Below are 24,465 nucleotides of genomic sequence, written 5' to 3' on the forward strand. Positions count from 1 at the left end.
ATAGAGCCCTTATCTGGAGGAAAATGGAATATTAAAAAAAAAATTGCTAAGCTGAGAAACTCTAATAATTTTTGGGGGTTTGGTAAAGCATTTTAATTTTGAACTTTTCTCCTGAAATAGAGGAAATATTGAAATGACACAGTTTCCAAACCAAAGAAAATCAAAAGACCAAATGAAAAAAGGCAGTGTTAGATGTTGGTATGTATTTGAACAGCCAGCTTGGCCAGTTGAACACAGATTTGCTATCCATCAGGGGTCGGTAGATCTGCAGTTTGCACTAAGAAAAGGATTACGAGGAAAGAAAAAAGGTACCAGCCCCTTTCCAGTTGCTTAGATAAGAACTCAGTCACAATCCTGGGTGTCGGAAGAGCAGCATCTGTCCCGTTCCTTGCTTAGCAAGACCAAGATGGTATTTAAGGTGGCTGATGTCATGTTGGGAAAGAAATGAAATTTTTTACTGTCACACGGATACTTGCACAGACGGGAACAGAAATCTCACGGACAATTAACAAATCACACTTCTTGTCTGACTAGGGGGGCCGCTGCCAAGTGACAGGAGGCACAGCGTCCTCTCCACAGGCGTCCTGCGGGTGACCAGGGTGGCTTTGCATGACCAAGGCCAGTACGAATGTCACGCCATCAGTGCCATTGGAGTGAGGACAATCCCGGTACAGCTGTCAGTGACCCCCCGAGGTGAGGCTGGGGGAATAAGGGCTGGAAAATGGGTTTATAAAGTTCATATTAAGGTATAGAACACGCTGTCTGTCAAGGCAGGGAGCTGCCCTGGTTTCCATGGGATGGGATTTTGGTTTTGCCCATGAACGGACATAGAGTCCTGAGAGCTCCATCAATTGGTGGGAAACTTTAAAGAGGTTTCCAGAGTGCCAAGATTTGTAAATTGGAAGAAGCTGCTTCAGTTTTCCTCAAAAATTAATCTGGTAGTCTAGAAAAAGTACAACCAGGGGAATGAAACTTATCTGGTGTAGCCAGGGAATGGGCTGGTATCAGTTGGCATGGGGTTATGGGATCTAAATGACCTTTAATGCTCATCAGATGAGATCCGAGTTGGCCAGTTTGAGTGAAAAATGGGGCCCTTTAATGTGTTTGGGAGTTGTTTGTAAGAATATTATTTTGGTAAAGGAAACAAAGGATTTTTGTCTGAGAATTTACAAAAATGTATTAATTAAATTATTAGCAATTTTTCTTTTTTTTTTTACTATTTTTAAATCTTGGCTTACCTACAGGATGAATTGCAAGATTCTTTTTAAAATGAAATATCTTGCAAAAAAACTGATTCCTGATTTCTTTCTCAGGAGGATTTAACTCTGGCTCCACATACATTTATCTTAAACATGAGCTATCAGGTCACAGGTTCAACCTAAACACAGGTATTCTAAAATCAAGCCTCTGTAGAACACAAGTCACACAGGAATGCTTTCAGGTTTTTATTTGCTTTTTTGTTTCCGTATAAATAATTGCTCAAAATAAGCAAACATCCCCACTTGTTCACAAACATGGCAGAATTTTGCTGATAGTAGACCTTGGGGGGAGGAAACTACCTAGAAACATGAAATTAGTGATGCTTCAGGCACAGAATTCACCAAATATTTGAAGACCAGCAAGATCAATATAACTATTTAATCTGGCCTGAGTAACACTTGCCAAAGGATAGTTCCTGAATCAATTAATGATCCTTGTTTCAGCTTGAGCATCTTTTCTAGAGAGCCTTTGGATTAACTATTTTAAATGACAGGGAACCCAGCACATTCCTATGTAATTGCCCCAAGTAAAGACACACAGGAGCAGAAAATAATGAACATAAATTACAGAGGACTTGGTAGAGAGACTGAGACCCCTTTGAAGAGCCCTTGCAAGAGCAAAAGGAGCCTAGCAGCTCTGGTTTGCATGTCCTGAGATGTTTTTCGTGCAGGTTTCTCTTTTTTCCTTGATGCATTTCTTGCACTTTTGACTTTTTTGCTCAGTGATACCTGTGTTCCTACACCCCCCGCAAGACGTGGTGGCAGAGACGGGCCAGGACGTTGCCATTGCCTGCACTGCCCAAGGAGATCCACAGCCAACCATCACCTGGGTCAAAGTAAGAGATGGGCAGGAGGAAGATGGTTTTTTCTCTTGAGGGTGGTGAGAGCCTGGCCCAGGTTGCCTGGAGAGGTGGTGGATGCCCCATCCCTGGAGACATCCCAGGCCAGGCTGGACAGGGCTCTGAGCAACCTGAGCTGGTGAAGATGTCCCTGCTCATGGCAGGGGTGGCACTGGGGGAGCTGGGAAGGTCCCTGCAACACAAACTGTTCAATGATTCTATACTATCTTGTCCTCCGTGGGGGCATTAAACAACTCTCTTGTTAAACATCTCTTCCAGCTCAACTAGTTAAATCAGTTTGTGCAATACACATGGAAGAAATTGTGTTTGATTAAAATTTAAGGACTGATATTTCCACTGATTTAGCGTTTTTAATGGTCTGAAAGAATGTTGCTCCTTCTCAAGCTCAAAACCGTGCAACGCACATTCCTGTTTTCTCTTGTTCTTCCTTCCAAACGAGTAACTTGAAGCCAGTGACCCCCCCAGGATGTTAGAAACACTTAATTGACTATTCCTGGAAAAAACTGAAAATGGATTTTTTTTTTTTCTTTTTCCCCTAAGTAGTTTGTCCTTATTTCCAGGATCCCCACTGGTGGAACTGGATGATACTGGTTGGCTCCAGCTTTGATGGGGCAAACCCACGATCCTTCACAATAGCGCTGCAGCCTGACTGCTCTTTTCAAGAACTCCTTAGGTCAAGCTCCTTAGACGTTTTCTTGCTGTGCTGTAGTACAACACCTGGGACCTTCCCTGGGAGCTGCCTTACTTTTGAGCACAGTTGGGCACAGGATGAATTAGAGGGGAAAATGCTTGAGCCCCAGAAAGATGTTAAGAAACAAGAGAATTAAGAAAGTAAAATCTGAAGCCCCCAGCCAGGTGGAGAGGTTGGGGTTTGAGGGAGCTGCTGCTGGAAGTGCTTCGATCAGCAATGCTGCTCAGGGCCTGCAAAAGCCAGTATCTGCAGTTCAAGGCCAGCAAAATTCCATCAGTTTCAGGTTGTCCCATAACTGAAGACTTTTAGGCTTATTTATGTGCTGTGAAATTTCTGTGGCAGCACCAGGGCACAGCGCTGGCTCCAGCCAGAGCATCTGTAAGAAGTGCTGAGAAATGCAGTGAGTGCCTGGAGGTGGCCCAGGGTGAAGGAGCCGAGCAAGGACCTCCTGGCAGTGGGTCCAGGCAGGAGGAGATGTCCTTGGGTGGCTTTCTGCTTTCTCTGGAAGAGCAATGCTAACATCTGGTGGCCACATCACTTCATCGCATCCATCTGCGGGTTTGCTGAATGGGCTGAGGGCTGGGATGGTGGGAAGCTCTCCACACCCTGACACGTTTTGTGTCTTTTCACGGTGCAACAGGAGGGTATCCAGATCACGGAAAGCGGCAAGTTCCACATCAGCCAAGACGGGACCCTCTCCATCCACGACCTCGGTGTGGCTGACCAGGGCAGATACGAGTGCATAGCAAGAAACCCCTTTGGCTTCACTTCCAGCGCCATGCAGCTCTCCATCACTGGTAGGACAACTCCTGTGCTCTTCGAGTCTTCTCCTCCTCTTGTGTAGGGAATGGCTACACTGTGTTGATGCCTACGCTTTGAACATGTGTCCGTATGAACATGGACATCTTATTTCTCCAGCTTCTTTGCAGACAAATCCCTTGCAGGCGTGATCGGAGTCACTCCATTGTGTAAGCCCGAGCATCTCCAAGCTGCTCCTTGCTGTTTTCTCAGCTGAGCTGCAATTTCTCCCTGCAAAAACAAAGGTGTTGCCTTAAATTGCCTCCTGCAAGCTGAGCTGTTGGTGTGCGTGTAGTTACTGCCTCTGCTGGGAGGGAGAAAATTAGTAAAAACTTATTAAAATATGCCAACACACTCACAAGTTTAATGGTTGGACTTGATGATCTGGAGGGTCTCTTCCAACCAAAATGATTCTATGATTCTAAGTCATCATCTGACCGTAACCTCACACACCAGGGGAGGGCAGAGGAGAACGACATTGTTGCTGCAAATACAGGGTTTAAAATATTTGCTCAGTCTCTTGGGGATGGGAAATAAGTCGCTCGTTTTCAAGCTCCCACTCCATGCATTAGGGAGGTTGTGATGGATAAAGAGGTCAAGAGTGGAAATTGTACTTGTTAGAGGGTGAGGAAGAACTGGCAAGAGGAAAAAAAAAAAAAAAAACAAACAAATCCAAGCAATAAAGTTAAAAATATAAGTAGACAGCTATTCCTCAAGCACGCAGGAACAACCAGCATGAATATTAAGTAGCTTATTAGGTGAATTTAGTGTCATTTTCTATACAGGGATTGTGTGCTAGGAGCTGAGAATAATCTGAAATGTCTTTGTTGCTTGAAATTATTCCTGAGATAATTTCTGTGATTTATTCTTGGTTGGTACCCCTTTTTCCAGCTGGCTGTCACGTACATCAGTAGCCAAATGGGAACTGGTTTGTTCAACTGTGACAAAGGCCCTGGCTTAAAAAAATCCATTCAGTAGTAGTTTTTAAGAATTCATGTCTTTACTTCCGAAGGTATTCAAGCAACAGCTTTCTTTTTTTGCTTCAAAATGTTGTGTTTGATGTGTTAACTCTAGGTTTGTACTGAATTAGAAGTGTTCCACAAATGGAAAATGAATGTATGAGCAATACATTCCAATAAATTTTAGCAGTTTTCTTTGTGGGAAGTAAATACATTATTTTGGGTTAACTTCCTGTGATATTTTTTTTTTCACATTTCCTTTTTCCAGTTTAACCAAACAAAACATGCATTTATTTGCAAAGCCATACAGGAGCAAACTGTGAATATGTGTTCCACAGCCATCTCCTGAGAAAGCCATCTGCTTTTTCAGACAGTTAATTTCTTCTTTAGAATATCTGCTTTTGAAAACAGAAGTTTCATGATATTTATGTTGCGAATGGAAATGGAGTTTGACCTTCAATGGGGTTATTATGGGGCTTCTATCGATACACAGATTTTTCTTGAGCTTGGAAGATAATTAATTTCAAATTGATTTCAAATTAAGAATGTTTTGTGCTTTCTTTCTGCTTTGGGAAGCCACGTTCGTCGGTCGAAGCGGTGACACATTTGTGGCCACGTCGATCCGAGAAGCCATCAGCAGCGTGGACCACGCCATCAACTCCACACGCACCGAGCTGTTCAGCAAGTAAGTGCGTGAAACACCACGATCCGAGACTTGGAGCAGAAAAGAGATAAAGACAGGGAATGAAGCTTTCTCAGATCTCATTTTATCACTGACAATCCACAAATGAAAGCTACAGTGTTGTTTTGGGTATTGGAGGTTGAAGCTGTACCGTGTAGAAGTGAGGATGTGATAGAGCTTCATAACAGGCAATGGGGATTCTGGAAAAATCTGATACATGAATATCCAATATGTGAATATCACCTTTTATGTCACTTATATCTGCAACATAAATTTTGTTAGCTGGAGCTGGCTCCAGAGGCAATGCCTAGAAAAGAAAATAATCAGTATTGTCATTTTATAAATGCAACTGACTTTGTGCAGGGTGAACAGGAATATATAATTTGAACCCTTTTCTCAATGAAAAATGACTTCCTGAGTGAATGGTAATTCCCTCCTCTTCCACTCCAATATATGTTTTTATTGAAAAGATAGTTCATATTAAGCCCAAAACCTCTGGGTTTTAGCTGTTGGAATGTGAAGAATAATTTACTATAGCAGGAAAAAAAAATAGAAATGCTAAGGAAATTAAATTTGTGTATTTTTCTAGGGAAAAATATCCTTTCTTTGATCATCTGCAATATGCAGGCAAGCCTCATCATTATTATACACTAGTTTTGGGGGTCAAGCACTGGACCAGGCTCAGAGTCTGACTCTTGCTGCCTGTAGAGTTGATTCATTTAAATCTTCAGTCTATTTATTTTTATGTTCCTGCATCACTTCTGCCTCTTGGAAACAGACGCCCCAAGACGCCCAATGACTTACTGGCTCTTTTCCGTTACCCTCGGGACCCCTACACCCTGGAAACAGCCCGGGCAGGTGAGATCTTTGAAAGGACTTTGCAGCTGATCCAGGAACACGTGCAACAAGGTCTCATTGTGGATATGAATGTCACAGGTACGAGAGATTTTATTTTCCTGCTTCACTTTGTGCATTGGATTTAATTAATACAACTGTGTGTAGTTACCCAGAAAGTTTAAAAAGTGCAATTTCGAGTATGCCAAGAAATGTCTTGTCTGGGTTGCAATTCTTATATCTCATGATTTTCATAACAGCCGAAGGTCTTGAGGTGACTGAACCAACCCCGCACTTGGGAAAGTGTTTCCATTCCATGTTCTGGTAAAGATTTCTTGGCTGGCTATAAAGCCCCAGTCTTTAAAAATATTTCACCACCTGACTCCCAAAGGAGCGCTGTGGTGGGTCTGAGGTTCAGTCCCCCAGCAGCGCGGCCAGAGATGTTTCCTGCCCTCCAAGTGGCAACGAGAAAAATACTGGAAACTGAAGTATTTGGGTGCTGTAACCGAGGAAGGGGATATCACTTTGTCTTTCTACCACTTAGACCTTTTAACTACAAACTCAGATGGGTTCAAACCACGCTGGTTCCTTTTAGTGAGGCAGGATAGCAAGCAACAGAGCAATGCAACAGTAAAAATACCAAGGGAGGTCCAAGCACCCAGCAGCTGAGCTCCAAACTTGTTGACTGGGACCTCCTTTATATACAACAGACATGCCCGCACGCTGCAAGTTTCTACCTATACATGTGAGTCACCGTGTACATTTGGGGCTCGTAAATATTTTTGCCTACCTGGGTGTGCTCCAGGCTGTGAGGAGCCTCTCTGCAGGCTGCAGGTCCCGTCTGGGCTGGTTGTTCTGCCAACCTCTCCCCCTCTTCGTCCCGTCAGCATCCGCACAGCACAGCGTTATTCAGTGTTATTCAGCACTTTCGCATGATGTAACGCCCTGGCGGTCACCGACGGCTTCCCTGCGGCTCCTCACGTAGGGTTGGGATGGTTGATGGTGCTTGAGATTGCAGTTATAACCCAGAGAGATGTAAAATAAACCAAGGATGGAGACCAAGATCAGTCACAACATTTCTGGTTCTACCTCTGTGCAGTTCATACTAAACTCTTTTCCCCTTTTCTTTCTGCTATGGTGCTATGCTTCATTTAACCTTCCACAAATGACATAGCAACACCAGGATCAGAGACCTGGCCTTTCTGTGCCCACCATGACAATCCCAGCATCAGGGGCCACCCAAAACCCTGACATGGGTGGTGGGAACATGATGGCTCCAGTGACCGTGGTCTGACCTGGTGCTTTTGCCTTGGCAGGGTATCGGTACAATGACTTGGTGTCCCCCCACTACCTGAACATGATCGCCAACCTGTCAGGCTGCTCTGCCCACCGCCGCACGCCCAATTGCTCCAATATCTGCTTCCACAAGAAGTACAGGACCCATGATGGGTCTTGCAACAACCTCCAGCACCCGATGTGGGGTGCATCTCTTACAGCCTTCCAGAGGCTCCTCAAACCCGCCTACCAGAATGGATTTAACCTCCCCCGGGGCTTTTCCTTGGCACAAGATGCCAGGGGGCTGCCCCTTCCTCTACCCCGCCTTGTCTCCACCACCATGATTGGGACTGAGACCATCACCCCCGATGACCAGTTTACGCACATGCTCATGCAGTGGGGACAGTTTCTGGACCACGACATGGACCAGACGGTGGCAGCCATCAGCATGTCCCGCTTCTCAGATGGAGCACCTTGCAGCCAGGTGTGCAGCAATGACCCACCTTGCTTCTCCATCACGGTCCCGGCCAACGACCCCCGCGTCAGGAACGGGCGCTGCATGTTCTTTGTCCGCTCCAGCCCCGTGTGTGGCAGTGGGATGACGTCCCTGCTGATGAACTCCGTCTATGCCAGGGAGCAGATCAACCACTTGACATCTTACATCGATGCTTCCAATGTTTACGGCAGCACAGAGCAGGAATCGCGGGAACTGCGGGATCTGAGCAACCGAAATGGGCTGCTGAAGCAAGGGCAAGTTGTGGCTGGCTCGGGGAAGCATCTTCTTCCCTTTGCCGTGGGGCCGCCCACGGAATGCATGAGGGATGAGAACGAGAGCCCCGTGCCATGCTTCCTGGCCGGGGACCACCGTGCCAATGAGCAGCTGGGTCTGACAGCCATGCACACGCTTTGGTTCCGGGAGCACAACCGCATTGCCACGGAGCTGTCAGCCCTCAACCCCCACTGGGACGGAGAACTCCTGTATCATGAGGCACGGAAGATCGTGGGTGCCCAGATGCAACATATCACCTATGCCCAGTGGCTCCCCAAGGTCCTTGGGGAAGCTGGCATGAAGATGCTGGGTGAGTACAAAGGCTACAACCCCAATGTCAACGCGGGGATTCTCAACGTCTTCGCCACTGCTGCCTTCCGCTTCGGCCACACCTTGATCAACCCCATCCTGTATCGGCTGAATGAAACCTTCCAGCCCATCCGCCAAGGCCATGTCCCCCTGCACAAGGCCTTCTTCTCCCCTTTCAGGATCACACAGGAAGGTGGGATCGACCCCCTCCTCCGTGGGCTCTTTGGGGTTCCTGGGAAAATGCGGGTCCCCTCTGAACTCCTCAACATGGAGCTGACGGAGAAACTCTTCTCCATGGCACACTCTGTCTCACTGGACTTGGCCGCTATCAACATCCAGAGGGGGCGAGACCATGGCATCCCACCTTACAACGACTTCAGGGTCTTCTGCAACCTCTCCTCTGCACAGGAGTTTGAGGACCTCAGAACTGAGATCAAGAACTTTGAGATCAGGGAAAAGCTTAGGAGGTACTGTAGCCTGGACTTGGGAGCATCAAAATCACTGGAGATCAGTCAGTGGAAAGTTTCTGCTCCTCCCAGGAGACCTATCAAATAACCTTCCCAGATATCACTCCCCACAGATGCTGAGATAGGGTAATAGCTGTGGTTTAAGAACGGGGTAAGACAAATGAGATCTCCCCAAGTGATCGGTCTGGTTCCGAGTGGAATGTCATCAGGCACTGCTGGGGTGGGGTTTGGGAACAGGTTGTGCCTTGAAGCTATTTTCCAGTAAGACTAAACTGCATCCTATCTGCACTGGCTGCTTCTTTCCATGGCAAGGCCTTCATCCCACTGTCTTTTAGATAAAGACCATTGTAAATATGGTCCTTGCATACAAATATGAGTTCCTTGCATACAAATCCCTATGATGTGATCAGATTTATTTTATCTCCACTCTTTGATCATCTTTTAACTTATTTTATTTTAATATCTTTTATCCTGCAGCCTATATGGGACTGCCAAAAATATTGACCTGTTTCCAGCACTGATGGTGGAGGATCTTGTCCCTGGTACCAGAGTTGGACCAACGCTGATGTGCCTGTTAACCACACAGTTCAGAAGGCTGAGGGATGGAGACAGGTATTATCAGCGGAATCAACCCAGAGTCTTTGGTATTCTGCTTGGGGGGATTTGCTCCCTATGGGTAGGAACAGAAGCTATAAGTTTTGATTATTTCTTGTCTTACAATACGAGGCAGGCCAGCTCATTTGTAAAAGGACTTTCCACAGTTATTGTCAGTGTGTACTTTCCTGATTTAACAATTTCCACTCCACCGCTGGACACTGGACACTACTGAGAAAGTGCCCAATGTCTTCTGAAAATGCTAGAAAATATCCACAAGATTTTCCTTGTAATTTCCGTTTGCTGCTTGTGTGAATAAGACACATCTTTGCCTGGTGATGCAGGAGCATTGTTTCCCCGTGCCCCTGTTCCAGCAGATCTGTCTGAGGCTTGGGTTCCCCTGCATGGGCTGTACCTGCTGCTGGTGGCACCTGCAGCTCCGGCCAGCACCTCACAGGGACTCGTGGGTTCAGAAAAGGGCAGTCTGTGTTCAAAACCACCTAACACCAGAATAAAAGCTCCTTTTGAGGTGTGTGGGTGCTACCACAGGTGAAGGGGAGTTCTCCTCCCAGCCTCACTTCCCAGCCTCTTCTCCTGCCACTGAATCACGCTCTGATTACAAACCCACTGCAGGTTTTGGTATGAGAATCCCGGAGTCTTCACGCCGGCGCAACTGACTCAGATCAGACAGACGTCCCTTGCTCGTGTCATCTGTGACAACAGCGACCACATCCAGCAGCTCCAGAGAGATGTCTTCCAGGTGGCCTCGTACCCACAGGGCATGGTTGGCTGTGAAGAGATTCCCGCGGTGGATCTCCGCTTGTGGCAGGACTGTTGCGAGGGTGAGGAAGGAGTCTGCTCCAGCACTGACTGACGTGGGGACAGCGCTGGGTGACACTTGTCACCTGCTATGAGCTTATAGGAAATGCCAGGAGCTGGTTTCATGGTACATCATGAGAACAGTGTGTCAGCAAATGGTTGCAAAGAGAACAATAAGAATAAAGAATGAATAGAATTGCAATGGAATGGAATGGAATAGAATTTGAATATTTCAGTTGGAAGGGACCCACAATGATCATCTAGTCCAACTGCCTGACCACTTTAGGGCTGATCAAAAGTTAAAGCAAATTATGAAGGATGTTGTCCAAAAGCTTCTTAAACACTGACAAACTGGGGGTATCACCTACGTCTCTGGGAAGCCCATTAGCTTCACTGAATATGGTTAAATGCCCACCTGGCTGAGGGCTTCTGTCTCTAGCAGCCGCCTATAGCTCGGCCTTGTGGGGAGAGACTAAAGCAGGACATAGGCACAGTGATCCCCACGACATATCATTCATCTGGGAGTCTGTAAAACTCTGCCATTAAACCACAGATCTTACCATGGTCCCTTTGTGCTATATCCTGGCCACATATGTCCAGCTGAGCCATGGGAATCCATGCATGATGTGTGCCCTGTTACACACCTTTGTTGCCTCCTCCCCTCTGGCACAAGGGATGTCTGGGTAGATGGTGGAGGAGAAGGTGGATGGTGGAGGGGACCAGCACTGCCTTGTGCTGACTTCAGTCTGCATGATTCTGCTTTAAACACCAATGCTCACTGCAAAATTTTCCTTCTTTCCCAAGACTGCCAGACACGTGGGCAGTTCAGGGCTCTTTCTCAGCGGTTCCGAGGCAAGAGGTCTCCTGGCTTCAGCTACCCAGAAGAAAACCCTGCCAAACATCAGCCTGCCTTCCCCAGGTGTGGTATCACTGCTTCTTTTACCTCCATTTTATGAACCATAAGAAAAGCATTTAAAAGCTCAATCCATTCAGGCCTATGCAGTTGGCATTCTTCAGAGGTCTGGAGGCCAGGAGTGTTTCAGCAAAGAGGTGCTGAGCTTGGTCAAAGTTGTCCGACACTTTAGTGCAGAGCTCAGCTCTGCTATTTAAATATCTGGGCTGAGTGGCCGGTTGGCATCTCTTGACAGCTGGATCTGGGAATTGGGCCCTTCTGTTCAGTGCTTACTTGGAGGCTGATGTTGGAGAAGGCACAATCATTCTCTCATCTGACATTTGCATAATCCCTTTCACTTTTTATCTCTGACCCCAGGAACGAGGCACCTTCTCCAAGCCCATTGTCCAGAGAGAATCTTGAGTCTCTTGTGGCTGAACTGGAGAAGACAGTTGCTTCTCTACAGAAACAGGTAAAACTTTGTGCCTCAATGTTTGTCATCTTGTCACCCTGAGAACAGGACTTAGCTATTAGCTACAGGCAGCCTCTGTGACTTCTGTGCCCTCCAGACCCAAGAACAACCATCTGATCGGAGGCGACTTAGCAGCAGGTACAGGAGAGGTAGAGTAAGGAGAGAAGAGATTAAGCCTGGCTTTGTGAGCTCAGACCTCTGCAACCAAAGAGTAAAACACAGGTTTGAGCCTCAGTGGAGGTTAACTTGAGCTGGCACTTTCTTCTTGGATTTGGGACAGGTTAATGATGATCTGTGCAAAGGTGCAGACTCAGAGCTGCCACTTTCTCCTCCCCACCAGGTGAATGCACTAGAGAGCCAGCTGAGGTGGCACCACAGTAACATCAGCACACATGGACAGGGGAAGAAGACTGGAGGCAAATGGAGGAAAAGATGACGATGTTGCCTGTTTCTCTAAGGTCAGTGTGTTTCTTCTGGGCTGAGGTCCAAGAGGTGGATCAATGTGATGCTGCTGAGCATGTAGTGGGACACCTGAGGAGTCTTCACATAGACTTGCAGAAGGGGATGGAGCAATGTGGTGATGAATGGGACAAGAGGTAATAGGCTTAAATGCAGCAGATTAGACACTCCTTCCTACCAGTAATGATTAGTGACTCACTGGAATGGGTTGTCTGGGGACACTGTGGCGTATCCATTCCTGGAGGTCTTGTAAGAACCGGTTTGGCAAAGATGGGGAAAGACATAAGTATAGCATGGACTTGGTGGACTGGGTGAGGTTCCCCTGAGACTCTGGGTAGGTTTCTTCTAGCAACACTTAATATCCCAACCCCAAATCCAACAGCCTCCACAGGACCTTTGTGGGGAGAGATATCACAAAGCTCCATGATGGAGTAGATGGACTGGTCCCTCCTCAGGGTAACCAGGACATCTGGGCAGATAGAGCAATCCATCATTTGCGTACATGTTGGCAGAGATATCCCCCTCAACGTGAGTCACGGTGCACCTCTCTTCTGCAGGACCAGTCCTCTGTTTGCTCAGCTCGAGCCAAGAAGTTGAGGATGTTCAAGCGCGTGTTTAAAGTCACTGTCACAACCTCCCAGCCTGGGAATCCTGCTCAGCTGTGCAGGGTGCTGGCAGAAGCTGCACAACCTCTAGATCAGTGTTTTGGGACACAAAGAGCAAAAACTGAGCTCCCTTAGGCTGCGTTCCATGGGGATCCCTGCAGCCTTGAAAGAGAGGATGCACAGCTTGCTGGCACCTGCCAGTCTGGAGGTGTTTAAAGGCTTTTACATGTTGCAAATGATTACTCCAGGGACAGGAGCAGAGGAGTTATGCAGAAGTGTTGTTCTGCCAGGCAGTCTGTACCAGAAGTCAGATTACAGGAGAAGGTGAGCAAAGGCTGGTCTGTGCTGGTAGAAGGGGAAGGGGAGACTGGCCACACTATTTTCCAGTCTAATTTGGTGTGTTTGTCCCTATAGATTTTCCAGTTGAACAGTGACACCCCTTTAGAAATTTGACATAAATTGCTGTGTGTTGCATGAGTTGCTTTTCCTTGCTGTTTGCAGATCCTTGAAGAGCCACTCTAGGGTTTACAGGGTCCCTGGAAAGTATTTCTGTGGTTTTAAAGGGCTCTGAGCAATGTGGGCTGGGTGAAAATGGCCCTGCTCGTTGCAGGGGTTTGGACTAGATGAGCTTTCAAGGTCCCTTCCAACCCAAACTGTTCTGTGATTCTTTGTGCTGCAGTCGTGCACACCCCAGACCAGCCAGGCGCTGCACAAACATCTCTCTCTGCCTCCACCTGCCTCCCGTCAAATTTTTTTACCTCTTTTCCTGCCATTTCAGGTGCCCGTGACCTGCACTTCCACTCTCCACCAGCCAGTCCAACCCACTCCTAAGGGCTCAGCAACAGCGGCCACGAGCCCCCACGATGCTCTGCCTCCTCTCACACCTCCTGTTCTGCTGCCTGTCCCTGGACAACTGTACTTCTGCCTGTACTGAACCCTCTGTGCTGCCTGTCCACTATCCCTACGCCTGTCAGCCACCAGGGGTGGGCTCTACCCCCTTGGATGGTGACGGACCAGCCATCTGCTGAGATGCCACTTTCTTCTGCAGTCCCTGCAAACAGAGGATAATTGAAGCTGCTTTAGTGCCACCGTTCTGCTCTTCTCTTCTTCCCACACAACGCTGTCATCATCCACCACCTTTTGTCTGAAATGTCCCATGGGCACCCAACTGAAACAATTCATTAAGAGGCAAAACCTCTCTTGAATGCACTGTAGTGCCAGGAAGCATCTGGAGAAATTAAAAAAAAAAAAAAAAGACTAAACAAACATCAAACCCAAACCAAACCCTCAGCCATCTTCTGATGCCAAGAGAAAGACCAAGAAGAACCTGAGGGCACTGGCACTGTTTGGGCTGAGCTTGCTGTCCCTGCCAGCCCCGAGGGGGTGACCTCAGGGCTTGGGGAAGTCCCCCGGCTGTTTGGGTGCTCCAGGACGGGATGCCAGACACGAACCGCAGCCACCCGTGATGCTGAGATCAGTTGCTGAGCTTTGCCAGACATTGGGTACCAAGTGGTGCATCCTCAGTGACATGACCCTGCGAGTGACCTACTGTCATATGCCCAGTGCTCAAAAACATTTTCGTTGCTGTGACCTTGATTCTCCAACTTTCTGCCCCTTTAGAGGTTTAATTTGATTTATATTTTGCTTCCTTTTTTTTTTTTGTTTTTGTTTTTCCAAAAGGCTCTTTGTTGGAACATGTATTTGGAGTGTAAACATAACAGAACCTGGAACAGAACCTCAGATGATTAGATGTACTGGGCGCTCTCATTAGTGGAGAGGAGCTGCTGGTTTCTGTCAGTTTGTATGGGAGAACACGATGTGCAGTATTTGACACGCGGATGAATGCCAAGTGCTGTTTGTGTTTAGTGCTCTCAGGTGCTCTGCAGCTAAGCCAGGACTATGTAACCAGCTCTGCAGAACAGGTTTGCTGGTTTGGTTGCTCTTTGGAGGTGCTTTTTAGTGGTGCTAGGAAGTCCCTGTGTATCCACCATAGCCTCAAATCTGTTTGGACAGATTGGTTTTTAATACATCTTTGTAAGCTGGTCACAGGGACTAAAGAGAAAATACTTGATCCATTAGATATCTGTGCCTTCCTTATCTTTCCTCTGTCCTCCCGCCTTCCTTCCCACAGTGCAAGGACCAGAAACTTTGGTGAATGTGCTTGTTTGTTTTTTGGTTTTTTTTTAATTTTTAGTTGTGTTCTAGTACCAAAGGGATTCAAAGCAGCAGGGATGCTCCTGGAACTCACTAGGAAAATAAAGAAGATACTAGAAAAAGGTTGTGATTTATCTCCTGTTTGCTGACGTGGGACCTGGCGCCGTGCACGCGTGTCCTGTGCAGACGCGGGTTTGCAGCGATGAGTGTGTGTCATGCGTGTCTGGTCCGTTCAGCTGGGAGGCAGCGTTTAGTCCTCAGGGCTGTTTGTCATTTGGAAGTACTCTTTCATTTAGGTGCAAATCCAGGTCCAAAGCCTCGCGCGTTATACATCAGCTGCACTTGTCTATTGCTTGTACCACTAGAGAATCTCATCTGGCAAAGGTCAGTAAAGGTAAATCAGGCTCTAGCCTCCTGCGAACCACAAGTTTACCAAGTCCCCAGTCAAAACAGCAAGGCATAAACGTTCAGTGCTTAATCTAATCAGATAATCTCGAAATGCATAACCAAGCAACCCATTTTCCTCCTGATGGAGCGAGAGGTGAGGAGCAGACTTGTCAGAAGTGCTGCAGAGGGGATTTTCCCTTCCCCATGCGTTGCAAACCTTTCTATGCTCCATCCTCGCCACGCTGAAGTGGGAAAAACACACAAAGAAATTACAAATACCTGCATGGCAGCAAGTGAGGCTGTTTGCTGGGCAGCGGGAAAAGACCTTGGGGGAATTAACCAAGTATTCAGGTGCTACTTTGGTAAGTAGGGAGCAGAACACTAGTGACTTTTCTTGCTCCCACCTGTGCAGCAGCACCCGGAGCAGAGCCTGCTCATGGAGCACTGTCCTGCCCTGTGCCCTTATCTGCCTGGGACAGAGCAGGGATGAAGCTGAGCCCAAAGCCGGATCTGGAGATTCCAGCTTTTGCAGGTTGTTTGGGCATCATGGGACACCCAGGACACAGCAAGGCTAGAGCTGTTGATCCAGAAACAGGTCCAGTTTGCTCCTCACACACCACAGGCTTGCAATCTGCACGTCAGACCCCCACAATAAATTTTTCTTTTTTTAAGCGACCTCTTTCAAAATGCAACTGCACACCCAGAAATGAGGTACCCAGACCAAGTATAAGCAAAGGAGGATCAAAATAATGGGCTCAAGGCCAGGAGCAGGGTGGCCAGGAGCAGGGTTGCCAGGGCCAAAACTCCCGGTAATTAGATGGAATGGTTAAATGACAAAACACAGGCTGGGGCTGGGGGGCTGGCGCTGGGATTTCTCATCAGAGCAGCAATCTGAAAATGCACGTGCAAGATGTGGGATGGAAATCTCTGTTCCTTTGGCCATCTTTGCTGGAGGTTGAGCAAGCACTGGATCCCAGTGGATCTGAGAAGTGGATTCCCTGGAGATGCTCTGCAATGCGGAATTACCGGGAAGAGGGAAATGCTTTGGCAGGGTGAGCCTGGGAGGCCACTGCGGACAGAAAGGAAGAAGGATATCCACCCAGCAAATATCCAGACCACTTCAGATCTCCTCTAAGGTTATTTCCTTAAATCTGTTTTAACTCTCACACATTTGTGAATGAAATTATTTTCTTATGAATCAAAAAAATATCCTCCCACGTAAGTGAGATCAAGAACATTAACTTGAGTCAGCCACTTATCACAAGAGCTGCTTGAAGAACAGAGACCTGTGTTTACCGGGGCTCTGGCAACAAGCAGGAGAGCACACTTTAAAATAATAATTTAAAAGAAAAAAAAAGTCATTCTTCTTTCTTGAGAGCAGCGAGCCCGGCTCCAGCTGTGCCCGTCTCCCAGATGTGCCCGCGGGTCTGAGCGTGGGACTCCCTCCTGCAGACTCATCCCACCTGCAGACTCGTCCCACCAGATCAACCAGTTTCACTTTCAGAAATAGGAAGTTGGTCGGGAAGGGCCCAGACGTGTGCGAGGGACGCGGGACGGCAGCATGAGCCGCCCGGCCGGTGCCGTGAGCCTGGGATCGCCCCTTCCTCCGGCCTCCAGCAACGTGGTGGCTTAGACCACCCCACCCACCTCATCCACCGGCAATGGAGCAGTTTGTCCGCAAGCGTTTGACCTTCTTGACATCCTTCTGGAACAAGCTCCGTCCCCGCTCTGTGCCGGAGAGCTGCTCGCTGGGGTATCTCGGTTCCGATTCCATTTCGCTGCACTCGGAGCCAAACTCCGTTTCCTTCATCCCCAAGTCCTCTCTCTGTATCGCTTTATACGCTTTCACAGCCCGGAGCGCGGATGAGCTGAGCGTAAGCGCAGGGGACAAACTGCGTGTCCTCCGAGAAGAAGGAGAGTATGTCTTAGCCCGGCGGCTGCTGGGGGAGCCGGCGGTGGGCTACGTCCCTGCTGCCTACGTGGCCAATCTCAGCCAGGGCACCTCAGCTCATCGCCCGTAAGTACCCTGAGCGCTGGGGGATGGAGGCTGGACCGGGGTGGCATGTCCCTCTGTGGCAGTGGGGAGCAGGAGCTCCCTGTCCCCTGCTTTTGCCACCAGCAGTGGTGGGACCGAGTGGGGGTCCCTGGTGTGGAGCTCCTGCAGCTGACAGCAGTGGGGTGGGGGTTTTCAGCACAGCGAGCGAGAGCTGGGGGATGTACCCAGGGAAAGAGAACCTCGTCACCTTTCCTGGGTGCATCACCCTGGCACAGGGTGGGGTGGCTCTGGTCTTGGATTCAGTGTGATAGTGTGGATGGGTGCAGCTATGGTGCCAAATAAATGGGTTCCAGCTCCTTTTCCCCTGTGTTAAAGGGGAGGGAGGGAGCTAGGGAAGCTTATGCTTGAGTCCGGAAAGCCCAGGAGTTGTGGGGTGAAACAGTTTGGGTTGGGACCTGCCGGGAAGCCTGGAGCTCTGTAGGGATAAATCATGCTGCTGCCATTTGGGTTCTGTTAACCCAGGGCTGGGGGCTCCCTTCTTGCTGGTGCCTCTCCCAGCTAATGTGGAGCTCAGGTTGATGTCTCAGCTGGGGAAAGCCCAGGCTCATCGTTGCATAAGGCAGCCTGGTCCCGACATGCCGGGCAAAGCGCTCCAAGACACAGCAGCTCCTGCAGTGCCAGGTCCTGAGACATACTGAGCAATGGGGAGCGTGGGGATGGGGGGTGTAATAGCCCTGCAGACACCCCTGGTGCTCATGCAGTGCTGCTGGGGCACAGAGGTGATGGAAAGGATTCAGGGGGGCTGGAGAAGGTGCCCTGAATTCACGGGCAGTGATTGCAGGTGGTAGAATGGGAGAGACCCCCCCTTGCTCCCCAGCCTGTGGCTGCTTTGGGGAAAGGCAAAGCCAGTCTGGCTGGGACCATGCTGGGACCAAACTGAGAAGGATGGAGGGGTCGGGTCCTGCCTTGGTCCCACTCACAAAACAGTTGGGTGGGCAGCAGCTGAGTGTGCATGTCTGTGTGTGCGTGCCTGTGTGTCCACACACAACCTGTGCGCAGCCCCATCCCGAGGCTGGAGGGGAAGGGGATGCCGCCCTGCCAGAGCGAGCACACAGCTCGGGGCTGGGTGGTAATTTGTTCAGCTGTGTAACCCCAGCACGTATAATTCACATAATTTCCTGCACAGCTTCTCAGACGCTGCTGATCTCAGTTAATGACGAAACCCTCAGCTTCTCACGTCCTGGCTGTGTTAGGATGGAGCAGCCTCTACCTTCCCTTACTGTGTGCCCGCTGAGGACCCAACCAGCCACCCTGCCTTGTCACGCTGGAGATTTCATGACAAATCTCAGCACTGATCGGGCAGAGAAGAAGGATCTGGCTGGGTCCTCCCTCCTGGCTCAGCGCTGCCAAGGTCCCCAGCCAACGCTGCCGTGTTTGGAGCAGCAAATGGCAATTTCCAGAGATGTTTTCATTGATGAAAACACTGAGACCTGGCCAGCTCAATGCAACCGTGAGCAGACACTGCTGGAGCAAATGGTTTGTAACCAGCAAGCTGCAATAAAATGCAACGTGTGCCTGCAAAACCATTGCAGATCTGGCTGATGACGGTGTGAGCAGGGAGACACGTTTACAGGCTCTGAGCTGCTCACTCAGTGGCTGCCAGGGGAGAGCCAATGGTGGGAAGGAGTAAATCCTGCTCAGAGGGTGCAGAAGCCACTGCGATAGATGCAGCCCCATCCATGTGCCACCTCTTTGCACCTCTAACCGCTCTGCTCTTTTCCCCCAGCTGGTACTTCAGCAAGATCAGCCGAAACGAAGCTGAACAGCTTCTCCTCTCACCTCCCAACCAACACGGCTCCTTCCTCGTCCGGGACAGCGAGAGCAGCAAGGGCGAGTACTCTCTCTCAGGTAATTTAGTGGCAATTATCCAGAGAAAATCAGCAGAGGGAAAGGAGCCAGGCTATTCCTTAAGGCAGCTCCTGGCTTGGTCAGCACAGGGTGAAAAACATGGAAATACATTTAAAATGCTTTCCAGCATCTTGTTAAAGTGAATCAACTGCTTTCAAAAAGAATGGGGATAGCTAATAGATGCAGGTTTGGATTGCTGAGTTACTGTGACAAAAGAAAGTATGTGTCTCCCATCCAGGATATGAAAGCCTTCAACAATTCACAGCAGCTTAATGATGGTTTTGTAGCGCTAAGTCCCAGGATTTCATTCCAGTGGCTTTTGTCATCTGAGCGTTGTCTAAAAATATGCCACCGCGCCAGATTGCCAGAGCCTGGGCTGCTCCCACGCACAGAAATCTGAATTCAGGGAGTTTCGGGTCGGGCAGTGCCAGTGTGACCAGGTCCCACCTGTGTAAAAACAACCTGGAGAAATTCCCGGTGAACCCACATCCAACCTGTTGCCCCCCTGGCTGCAGAGGGTCTGCGGGAGCTTGCCCCTGATGCTGGTTTATCCACCTTGAGCAGCAATGAGCTCTGAGCAGGTTGTTTCTGTGGGAATTATTCCTGCTAATAAACTAATCAAAACTGCATCACTTCTCCAAACGAGCTCTGCTTGCCCATGGCCAGGAGTCTTCTGAGCCAGGAGGTTGGAGCAAAGGGGGCAATTGGGATGGGATGTGACACCCCAGGGGTGAGTTGGGTGGCTTTAGGGTGAATTAATAGACCGAGCGCCTGCAAAAGAGAGAAGGTGTGAGTCAGGAGGGAGGTGGGAAGGAACTGGTGATTGTACGGGCTGAGTTTTTCTCCCCGCCTGGGCTTTTCCCCGCAGTTCGCAACCATGGGAAGGTCAGTCACTTCCGAATCTGCAAGAGCCCCAGGGGCAGCCTCTACATCCAGAAGGGACGTCCCTTCCCCAACATGGAGGAGCTCCTGGCCTTCTACACCGAGCACTGGAAGGTCATCCAGAGCCCCTTGCTGCAGCCCTGCAGCCCCGCGGTGCGTACACCAACAGCATGGCCAGGGCGGAAAAAAAGGAAAGATAAGTTAAGGAAAAATAGGAGTAATTAGTCTAGCTATTTGCAATTAGAGCTTTATTAAATTAAATTTAAAATACACCACTAGTATGGCTACCAGCATCACCTTTAATCAGAGATATTAAGGCTGGACGTGGCTCTTCTATGTATTTTTCACCAGCCAAAATGCACAGGCTTTCCTGAAATGTCTTCTCCATCTCAAAGACTAGAAACCATGTTGTTGTACATCCCTTCAATACTGTATCTGGAAATACCTGTGCTTCTATTTTTTTTCCTAGAGTATAAGATGACCACATTATTTTAATATTGTTTTCAGGCCAATTAGTGTGGCAGCCATAGATCCAATTAGAGTATTAATCCCATATTGCCAGCTCATTTCCTGATTAGAATTCCATCCACCACTTATTACTTAGAAATAACAATTAAGCATGTGCATAATTTGAGAGAGAAATTGAAAGGTGTAAGATAAAAGAAATGCTTAATGAGCTGAAGTCTAAGTCAGCCATAATATGCAATAATACCCATTTACTCATTTTTATTTATTAGTGGAAATGGAGAAAAGCCACATTTGAGGTCTGATGAGGAGAGAATTATGACTTGAATTCCTAATGCTCCATGTAGTCTCCAAAAATCTCCCCTCTCGCACATGCTGGTTCCCAGCAGAGGGGATGCAGAGGATGCCCTGCATGTTTTGTGCCCCCAATGAATCACAGAATCACAGAACAGTTGGGGTTGGATGGACCTTCAAAGTGCATCCAGTGCCACCCCTGCCATGAGCAGGGACATCTTCACCAGCTCAGGTTGCTCTCTGGGCAACCTGGGCCAGGCTCTCACCACCCTCAGGGGAAAAAAGTTATTCCTTATATCTAGTCTAAATCTCCCATCTTTTAGTTTAAAACCATCACCACTTGTCCTATTACAACAGGATACATCTAGCAGGGGCGAAAGCGATACACAGGCCGTAACACCAGTGCAATGCAGGTGGTGGAGCACTATGTCCTGCTCACTCCTCTGTGACCACCAGACCTTGGTGGGCACCAAGAGCTGGTGCAGGCTGCACCAGCAGGTTGTGCCCAGTGGCTGGTCCAAGCGTGAAATGCCCCTTTCACAGACTCCTCCCGAGAGGGACGGCTGGGAGCGCCCACGCTGGGAGTTCACCCTGCGGAGGAAACTGGGCGAGGGCTACTTCGGTGAGGTGTGGGAAGGGCTGTGGAGGAACACGGTGCCGGTGGCCATCAAGATCATAAAAGGTAGGTGGAGGAGCAGATGCTAACAGTGGCCAACTGGGTCCCTCGTTCACCACCTTGTTGTTTGCCTGGTTTTGTTTCCTGGTCCTCTTGGTTGTTATTGTCTACCTTATCAAGCAAACCGTGGTAGGATCTGGCAAGTAGCCACTGGACTACTTCTGTGGACCCACCTAAGCTTGGGTTGCACCTTTATAACATGGCTCTGTCCAGTGGGTTTGTGATAATCATGTCAAGTCCAGTGGGTTTGTGGTAAGTTCTGATGGGACTACAATCCTGAAAATGGGATCCAAAGCCCCAAGGAAAACACCTTTTGGGGGTTTTGATCTAAGACACAGCGTGTGCAGACACAAACTTTGAGAGCAGGGGTGGGCTGTGAGGAAGAAAACAGTCCTCATCCCAGCTGGAGGTGCTAAGCTCCCAGCATCCACCTAAGTAGCTCTCAACAGCTGTGTTGGCTTTCTCCCCCAGCTGACATGAAGGCAGAAGACTTCACCAAGGAGATTCAGAACCTGAAGCGCCTGAGGCATGAGAAGCTGATCCAGCTGCACGCCGTCTGCTCACTGGATGAGCCCGTGTACATCATCACTGAGCTCATGCGGAAAGGCAACCTCCACAGCTACCTCAACAGTGAGTCCTGGTGCTGCCCTGTAAATGCTTTTTGTGCCCCAAAATGGCCCTAAAAACCCAAGTGGGGACCCTAAGAGAACACCAGCCTGGTTTTGGTTCTGTTTAGATCAGTGGTAGTGCAGAGCAATCCACTGTGTGCCATGATCTTTTTGGTGTCCATGTGGGCTGGGTCCATATCAGTCCCTGGGAGCCCAAGCATGTTAGTAGGGGCCTTCATCCCTCCTTCTTCACCCATCCATGATCTGCCAGCTTCCACCAGTGCACAGAAACCCCTCTGCTCTGGTTGGGCAACTTCATTAGGGAAACAAATGGCCAAACCTCCCACTGGCTTTGTTCACACACAGAGCTGGTCACAGACCATGGTCCACCCAGCTATCATTTTATTTTTCTTGGCCTTTCTTTTCCTGACTGGGTAATCAGTCTTGAAGGGAAACAAGCCAAACAACTCCCACCTTGCTAGATTGCCCTCAACGCTTGGATTATCTGGGTTAACAGGTCCTGAAGGGAAGTCCCTGGGCACCTCCCACCTGCTCAACATCGCCTGCCAAGTGGCGGATGGGATGAGGTACCTGGAGGAGAAGCACATTGTCCACCGGGACCTAGCAGCCAGAAATATCCTGGTGGGAGAGGAACTCACCTGCAAAATTGCTGATTTTGGACTTGCCCGTCTCCTCAAGGTTGGTTGGTGGGATGCTGTGGTCCCTCCCATCACTCCAGGCCACCCAGTTGCCCCATGTTGCAGCCGTTCCCCTGCCATCCCCTTTCCCAACCCACAGCCCCAGCAAAGCCCCCAAAGCAGCGGCTGTATTCAGCAGACCAGCCCTCATGACCCATCTCCCATTGTTTTTCAGGATGACATTTATTCCACCAGCAGCAGCACCAAAATCCCAGTGAAGTGGACAGCCCCAGAAGCTGCCAACTACCGCACCTACTCCCTCAAGTCCGATGTCTGGTCCTATGGGATTCTGCTCTACGAAGTCTTCACGTATGGACAGATCCCGTACGAAGGTAGGACTGCCAGCCCCCTCCAGCACCACTCTGTCCACACACTGGGCAGCTTGTTCACAGTCCCCAAAAGCTAACATGTCATGAATTGTTGTATTGTCCCTTCACCAGTGGATGTAGAAGCAGCTCCAAGAGCATGAGCAAGTTATTGTCCACTTTGGGGGTTTCTTAGAATGTGTAGATGAGGTACTTAGGGACCTGGCTTAGTGACAGTCTTAGGTTAATCGTTGGACTCAACAATCTTGAGAGTCTCTTCCAACTGAAATGATTCTATGAGGTTCAGTGCTTGCAGTGTGGGTGCAGGAGATGCGGCTGGGAAGGTGGTTCAGGCTGGATGATCTCCCACAGCCTCTATTCTACCAGCTTTGTGGCAGGGAGACACCATTTCACAGCAGCACCAGTTGACATCTTGGCCCATTGCAGGGATACCTTCAGGACATCCTTTGGGGCTATTAGATTCAGGCGCATCTTCTCCTTCCTTGGCAGGAATGACGAACCAAGAAACTGTACGGCAAATCACCAGGGGCTACCGCCTTCCCCGGCCCAGCTCCTGCCCTCCTGAGATCTACAGCATCATGCTGGAGTGCTGGAACGGCAACACGGAGGAGCGGCCCACCTTCCTGGCCCTGCGTGAGAAGCTGGGCTTCATCTACAGACGGCTGCTCAACTCCTTCTCCTGAGGGACCCCTTCCCACCACCCTTCCTGCACAAGTCCCTCCAGGCCAGCTCTTGCCAAGTGGTTCCTTCCTTCTGGTTTTGCCCTCTGACAGGGCTCCAGGGAAAGCACATCTACCCCCCAAAACCAGCCCGTGGTCCCTGTTGGTCAGGATGCATGGAAGTGGCCAAGGGAGAAGGTGATGAGTTGTGGAGAACCCATGGCTGGTGCTTCGGTGTGTAGCAGCCTGGAGAAGCCACATGGCAGTGAAGGCATCACCTAGAGTTTACATCTTCAGCCAGCCGGTGGGGTGGGAGGTCCCTGCCGCTCCCCGCGCCAACGTGAAGGTTTGCAGTTTGTGGTCAGTTGTGGCTCTGCTTGTTTTTTCTCGTAGTGTGTGTTCGGTGTATTTATCAATAAATGTGTGTGCATCCATCCACGTGAGTCCTTCCTGGATGCTCTGCCCTCCCTACCCAGGAAATGAAGGTTTGCAACCAGTCCTACTCTTGCAACCCCAGATATAACCATCTTCATGTCTCTTTGATCTCCGTTCATCCAGGTGTGTTAAACCTTTGTGTTCCTCCTACAAGAAACTAAAGGACTGAAGCCATGTGTGGCAGGTGATGGACATATTGCATGTCAAAGGGCTGGGACGGGTGTGGTGCAGGC

General features: G+C 49.2%; 2 protein-coding genes across 4 annotated transcripts in view; both read left to right on the forward strand.

Annotated features, from left to right (window-relative positions):
* Nucleotides 1–14,040, forward strand: part of LOC136108292 (peroxidasin homolog) — a 42,138-nt gene extending 28,098 nt beyond the window's left edge. For all 3 annotated transcript variants that reach the window (XM_065849955.2, XM_071815768.1, XM_071815769.1), the window contains 12 exons: nt 535–693; nt 1,983–2,095; nt 3,451–3,607; nt 5,144–5,252; nt 6,028–6,185; nt 7,400–8,903; nt 9,381–9,515; nt 10,131–10,339; nt 11,121–11,235; nt 11,587–11,680; nt 12,021–12,138; nt 13,523–14,040. In XM_065849955.2, coding sequence (XP_065706027.1) covers nt 535–693; nt 1,983–2,095; nt 3,451–3,607; nt 5,144–5,252; nt 6,028–6,185; nt 7,400–8,903; nt 9,381–9,515; nt 10,131–10,339; nt 11,121–11,235; nt 11,587–11,680; nt 12,021–12,116 — 2,849 coding nt within the window. In that variant the 3' untranslated portion in view covers nt 12,117–12,138; nt 13,523–14,040. The remainder of the gene's footprint in view (nt 1–534; nt 694–1,982; nt 2,096–3,450; nt 3,608–5,143; nt 5,253–6,027; nt 6,186–7,399; nt 8,904–9,380; nt 9,516–10,130; nt 10,340–11,120; nt 11,236–11,586; nt 11,681–12,020; nt 12,139–13,522) is intronic.
* Nucleotides 14,041–15,119: 1,079 nt separating this feature from the next.
* On the forward strand, nt 15,120–24,231 carry LOC136108203 (tyrosine-protein kinase Srms-like). Its single transcript, XM_065849823.2, has 8 exons — nt 15,120–17,302; nt 19,068–19,189; nt 20,058–20,224; nt 21,374–21,512; nt 21,978–22,136; nt 22,632–22,813; nt 22,988–23,144; nt 23,628–24,231. Exons 1-8 carry the CDS (start codon nt 16,947–16,949, stop codon nt 23,819–23,821), a joined length of 1,476 nt encoding a protein of 491 aa, XP_065705895.1. The 5' UTR covers nt 15,120–16,946; the 3' UTR covers nt 23,822–24,231.
* Nucleotides 24,232–24,465: the final 234 nt, after the last annotated feature.

This window comes from Patagioenas fasciata, chromosome 16 (genome assembly GCF_037038585.1).
Source record: "Patagioenas fasciata isolate bPatFas1 chromosome 16, bPatFas1.hap1, whole genome shotgun sequence".
NCBI classification, from domain to species: Eukaryota; Metazoa; Chordata; class Aves; order Columbiformes; family Columbidae; genus Patagioenas; species Patagioenas fasciata.

What these genes read in the sequence shown, in the direction of transcription:
- LOC136108203 (XM_065849823.2), top strand. Translation starts at nt 16,947, where the DNA reads ATGGAGCAGTTTGTCCGCAAGCGTTTGACCTTCTTGACATCCTTCTGG. An exon ending in GGCCATCAAGATCATAAAAG is followed by an intron (nt 21,513 to 21,977) that starts GTAGGTGGAGGA and finishes TTTCTCCCCCAG; the next exon opens with CTGACATGAAGGCAGAAGAC. An exon ending in CCTCCACAGCTACCTCAACA is followed by an intron (nt 22,137 to 22,631) that starts GTGAGTCCTGGT and finishes CTGGGTTAACAG; the next exon opens with GTCCTGAAGGGAAGTCCCTG.